The sequence below is a fragment of the Neomonachus schauinslandi genome, chromosome 5 (genome assembly GCF_002201575.2).
Source record: "Neomonachus schauinslandi chromosome 5, ASM220157v2, whole genome shotgun sequence".
Classification (NCBI taxonomy): Eukaryota; Metazoa; Chordata; class Mammalia; order Carnivora; family Phocidae; genus Neomonachus; species Neomonachus schauinslandi.
In genome coordinates, this window is record NC_058407.1 from 123,742,733 (window position 1) to 123,748,732 (window position 6,000).

General features: G+C 38.9%; 1 protein-coding gene across 2 annotated transcripts in view; it reads left to right on the top strand.

The window, feature by feature from the left end:
• The window catches only part of NMT2 (N-myristoyltransferase 2), a 62,350-nt gene extending 56,658 nt beyond the window's left edge, over positions 1-5,692 (top strand). Inside the window, exons 10-12 of one of the 2 annotated variants that reach the window (XM_021696727.1) lie at positions 3,551-3,718; positions 4,938-5,075; positions 5,257-5,692. In XM_021696727.1, coding sequence (XP_021552402.1) covers positions 3,551-3,718; positions 4,938-5,075; positions 5,257-5,277 — 327 coding nt within the window. In that variant the 3' untranslated portion in view covers positions 5,278-5,692. Of the gene's footprint in view, positions 1-3,550; positions 3,719-4,937; positions 5,076-5,256 lie in introns of those variants that run through there. The other variant, XM_021696728.1, reaches the window with a different exon arrangement.
• Positions 5,693-6,000: the final 308 nt, after the last annotated feature.

Below are 6,000 nucleotides of genomic sequence, written 5' to 3' on the forward strand. Positions count from 1 at the left end.
ATTATTTAGAACTCTGTTTTTCAACTTTGACTTCTGAGAGATTTCCTCTTGATTTCTAGTTTCATTCCATTATGTTGGAGAAGACACTCTGTATGATTTCAGCTCTGTTAAGGTTCTTGAGGCTTATTTTAGGCCCAAATGGTCTATCTTGGTGAATGTGTGTGAAGTGTATATTCTACTCTTTTTAGGCGGAGTGTTCTATGTATGTCATTTAGATCCTATTATATTATTCAGATTTTCTACCTCCTTGATGATTTTCTTTCTAGCAGCTCTGTCAGTTGATGAGAGGGTGTGCAAGTCCCCAGCTATATCTTTGGACTTGTCTATTTCTCCTTCCACGTCTATCAGGGTTTTTTTTTTTTAATGTATTTTGAGGGTCCTGTTTAGTACTTAATACATATAGGACCTTTATGTCTTCTCAGGGGATCGATCTTTTTATCAGAATATAATACCCCTCTTTGTCTCTAGTAATTTTCTTTGTGTGAACTCTACTTTATTGGATATAAGTATAGTCACTCCTACTGTTTTAAAGATTTATTTGAGAGAGAGAGCATGCATGGTGGGGAAGGGCAGAGGGAGAGGGAGAATGAAACTTAAGCAGACTTGGCCCTGAGCGTGGTGCCCAACATGGGGCTGTCTTGTCACAACCCTGAGGTCACAACCTGAGCCAAAATCAAGAGTCGGAGATGCTTAACCAGCTGCGCCACCCAGGCATCCCATCATTCCTACTACTTTAAGATTAAAGTAGTGCATGATATATCTCTTACAGCCCTTTTACTTTCAGCTTATCTACGTCATTGAACTGAAAGTTTCTTATAAACAGCATGTGGTTGAACCATGTTTCTTTATCCACTCTGCCAGTCTTTCTTTTGATTGTTGTATTTAGGCCTTTTATATTTGATAATTACTGATAGGCTAGAGCTTAAGTCTGCCATTTTATTATTTGTTTTCTGTTTGTTTCCTCTGATTCTTATTCCTCTTGTTTCTTTTTCCTTGCCTTCCTAGGGGTTACTTGAATATTTTTTTAGGATTCTGTCTTGATGTATTTATGGTGCGTTTGAGCGTATTTGTGTAGTTTGTATGATGGTTACTCTGAGTATTCCTATATATAGGAATATGGTGACTTATCACAGTCGATTGGTGTCAACATTTTATCACGTCAAGTGACCTTACTTCCATCAGATCCCTTTATCTTCTTGACTTTTTAAATACTGTCTTAAGTATCAGATGGTGTTACAACTTGTGTTTCAGTCGTCAGGTAGATTTAGAAAACTCATGAGGAGAAGCATAGTTTACAGCATATAACAAGAGTTCTGCTCTATTGTTCCTTCTTCCTGACACTCTAAGATTTCTTCTGTTATTATTGCATTTCTGTTTGGAGAATGTCCTTTGGCCAGCCTTAAAGGTATGTCTGCTAGCAACAAAGTCTTTTAGTTTTCGTTTGTCTGAGAATGTCCTTATTTCTCCTTCATTCCTGAAGAATAGTTTCACCAGATGCAGAATTCATGGCTGATCATTCTTTTCTTTCAGCCCTTAAAAATGTTGTGCCACTGGAGGGTGCCTGGGGGGCACAGTCAGTCAAGGTTCAGTTCAGGTCATGATCTCTCAGGGTTGTGAGATTGAGCCCTACATGGGGCTCCACACTCAGCCTGCAGTGTGCTCAAGATTCTCTCGCTCTCCCTCCGTTCCTCCACGGACTCACGTGCACTTGCGCATGCTCCCTCTCAAATAAATAAATTTTTTAAAAATGTGCCACTGGGGTGCCTGGGTGGCTCAGTCAGTTTATGTGTCTGATTCGATCTCAGCTGGGGTCTTAATCTCAGGATCCTGAGTTCAAGCCCCGCATGGGGCTCCACACTGGGCATGCAGCCTACTTAAAAAAACAAACAAAAAAATGTTCCACTTCCTTCTGGCCTCTGTGGTTTCAGATGAGAAATCTGCTGTCATATAAAGTGGTATTCTCTTGTAGGTAATGCCTTTTCTCTGTGACTACTTTCAAGGCTTTTGTCTTTAGTTTTCAGAAATTTAATTAGGATGCATCCTGGAGTAGATTTCTTTGGGTTTTTCCTGTTAAGGTTCACTCAGCTTCTTGATTCTGTTGTGTGTGTTTTGCCAAATCTGGGAAGCTTTCACCCATTTTTTTCACAGCCCCCACATTTTTCTTTCTCTTCTGGGACTCCAGTGATAGGAATGTCGGATCTTTTGTTACTGTCCCACGATCCCCGAGACTTAATTCATTTTTTTTTTCAGTCTATTTTCTCTCTCTTGTTCAGACTGGGTAAATTCTACTGAATTCTTCAAGTGCAGTGATTTCTGTCCTCTGTCATTTCTACTCCACTACTGAGCCCATCCAGTGAGTTTTGGTTTTCAGTTTCCATTTTGTGAGCCGAAAATCCTTATTGAAGCTGAAAGTTTAGGTCTTCAATTCATCACGATACTGAGCTGCTAATACAGAGCAGTAGAGAATCACTTTAGTGAGATGTCTTTAATTTCTTAGTGTCTGAAAAACGTTTCATAAATCAGAAGCATTCAAAAGCCAAATAATGCATCCATATGGAATTTTCTTTTCAGGTGAAAGAAATACTAGCAAGAGCATACATGTGGTGTAGCCTGTTCAGCTGTGTAATTCAGGCATAGCATAGTTTGAGTTGTATGCCAACTGTGTAGGCCACCACAGCTAATTAAAGCAATGCAAACAGTACTGGCTCATTTCTTGTATTAACAGGTATCCCAGTGATGATGAAACCAAGACCATCATTTGCGTCCCTTTTGATTTTTGGTGGCTTCAGATTCACAGGTGCATGTTCGGGTGTGGTACTGATGCCTTTCACAAGTTTCTCAAAACAGCTTCCAGACTCGCTCCACCTTCACTTTATGCTGATACAATTCTTACTTTGTGCCAAGAAGATGTTAGTATGATACGGTATCTTTGAGTTGGAAAAGGCAGCCTTCCAATCCCTGGAGCTTTTGTTTCTACAAAAACAGTGAATCTACTTTCATCCCTGTTCCCTAGGTCTAGGGAGACTCAGGAGTTGAGCTAGAGGAAACTTTTCTTTTAGAACGTTCTCCTTCTGGGGCGCCTGGGTGGCACGGTCATTATGTGTCTGCCTTCGGCTCAGGTCATGGTCCCAAGGTCCTGGGATCGAGTCCCACATGGGGCTCCCTGCTCCGTGGGAAGCCTGCTTCTCCCTCTCCCGCTCCCCCTGCTTGTGTTCCATCTCTCACTGTGTCTCTCTGTCATATAAATAAATAAAATCTTTAAAAAAATAAATAAATAAAAATAAAAGAACATTCTGCTTCTTAAGAACGTTATGCAGACAACCAGCTACCAGTAGGCTAAGAAGGGTACAACACCGTGTGCTCTTCTCAGGTTCTACCCAGCCCACCCTCGGGGCCCCCAAACAGACTGCTGAGAGAGAGGTAGTAGGAGTTGTTGCTTTTTGTTCTAACAGCAAGTTACGGTACACGTCAAAAATCAAAAAGTGAGCTTAAATGCGTGGATGCAGCATGTTCAAGGAGGTATTTACCTGACGTTACCTTTGTCCTTTAGAACTCCAGTGGTAAACTAACTGACTTCCTGAGCTTCTACACACTCCCCTCCACAGTCATGCACCACCCTGCGCATAAGAGCCTCAAGGCCGCCTACTCCTTCTACAACATTCACACGGAGACGCCCCTGCTGGACCTCATGAGTGATGCGCTCATTATAGCCAAATTGGTAAGCGGCTCCCTCCCTTTTTGTCCTGGGTGTTTCTCCAAATATGTGTGCCAAAGTATATAAAACCTCTTACTAGAGCTCCTTCTGCACGGGTGCAATTCATTTGAGATATTTGTTACTGTTGACCGTCCGTCAAAGGGAGAATTTTGATAAGAGTTTTCTTTTAAAACTTCAGAGGCTGTTTGTATTGTTGATTCTATTGCAGCTTAGCCAAAAAGGTATTTTGTGCAAATTAGAAACTCTTAACCCTTATAGAAGAATGCATAAAACCCATAATACAAGGAATATAGGAAAAATACATGGTACCTTGATAAAAGGAATATACATGTTCATGTTGCAGTGCATAATTAGCAACAGGAAACTTTTGAATTTCAACTTAAATAGTCTCTGAATTTTAAAATTAAAGGAATTTTATTTTTAAAATTAAGGAGTTTAGTATTAAAAAGAAAGGCATTTAAAATGAAAGGAATTAAATTCAAAATGTGCTCTACTATATTTGCAATGTTTTTCTATTTCCTTAGTGTGGTAGTTAGGATAATTGTTAAATTCTTGCTACAAATAAACATTTTTTTTAAAGAAGTTGAAATTAGCTGACAGTTATTTCAGTGTAATTACTGGACATGAGAAAATATTATTCATGAGAAATCGAGAACAACACATCAAAAGTGTCTTCTTTGATAAACTGAAAACATTTTTTTAACATAGTACTCTTCCATCTCCAACATTATCCTATGATTCTTTGATCCTATTGCTCTTTTCAACTACTTCCCCCCCAAAAAAGGCCAATAATAAATGATTTAAGGTAAAACCCCTGAGAAATATAAATCTATACCACATTTTGCATAGTATTTTTACCTAACATTTTCAAGAAATACAATTTTTATTACTAAAATTTTACCAAATTTATTTCCAAGCATCAGCCCAAGACCAAGTACACATTTAAAGTCTTTAAAGCTTTAGCTCAGTCAGAAGTTCAAAAGGCCCATAACTAACAGCTCTGGAGATGGAGCCCCCTGGGCAAATGTTCCTTCTGAAAATATCCTAAGACAGTTTTGAACTGAGTTCTTAACCTATACATAGAATGTAGACATTAAACCTTGTTATAAATGCATATTTGAGCTATTAGTAGAGGAATAAAATGGTACACTGCAGTACATAATAATAGAAAACACTCTAGTCCTTTGATGTTTAAAATTTGAAATCCTTTTTACATTGGCAGAAAGGATTTGATGTATTCAATGCACTAGATTTGATGGAAAATAAGACCTTCTTGGAAAAACTCAAATTTGGCATAGGAGATGGCAATTTGCAGTATTACTTGTACAACTGGAGATGTCCAGGAACAGATTCTGAAAAGGTAAGTGCAGTAGCTACACCCTTTATAAACCTAATAAATGTCCCTAGGAAATCCCATACTTGCTGCCCTTAGGATTAAGGCGTTTTTTTTAGTAGCTTTTAAAAAATACAGAGCTATTGTACTGTAATTTATTTTTTCTCGCTTACCTGTTCTTACCATTCTGTTTCTTCCCTCCCTTTAGGTTGGACTAGTATTACAATAGATGGATATTTCTATTTCTAGAACTCTGACATCATCATTTGTTAATATTCTATTTAATGATTCCTGGAACTGCCATTCCAAAGAAGAATAAAAGCACAACTTAAGTGAAATCGATGTAGTCGGTAACAATCAGAAAAGATGAAAAAAAACCCACCCATATGTGACCAATAGTACATATTTCTAGCTAGAATGTTAACATTCTTTTTTCCTCACTGTTTACCCATTTGTAGGAGGGATGAAAGGGTACAGAGAGCACATTCCTCTAATCTTCAGACTTTGGGCTGTCTCTTGATGAAGAGAAGGTATTTTTCCACCCTGTAGAAAAGGGACTGTTTTTCTGTGGACTGAAGAAGTCACAGAACTGTGTAAGAAAATCTTTGCTATTGTGTGGAGATAAACTGCTGCATTTCTCTTTATTAAGTGTTGGTCTGTCTGTCCGTGTAACAGAACAAAGGATCCATGTGGAAAATGTGTGCTCCCGTCACCTTACACGGTATCCCTGGGAGCATTTAGGGAATCAGCACCTTCCATAACTCGGTGACGGAGTAGGTGGGTGTTCAAGTATAGAGGGAGATAAAAATGTACTGGGGACTGGGAAGTACATTTATTCTTCCAGAAGCAGAGTTGCCAAATAAACACACAGATGTGTACTTTGATCTCCAGCAGTCAGTGGATTGGTTCAAAAGCAAAGTTTTGTGCAAACACGTGCTGAGAGTACACCCGT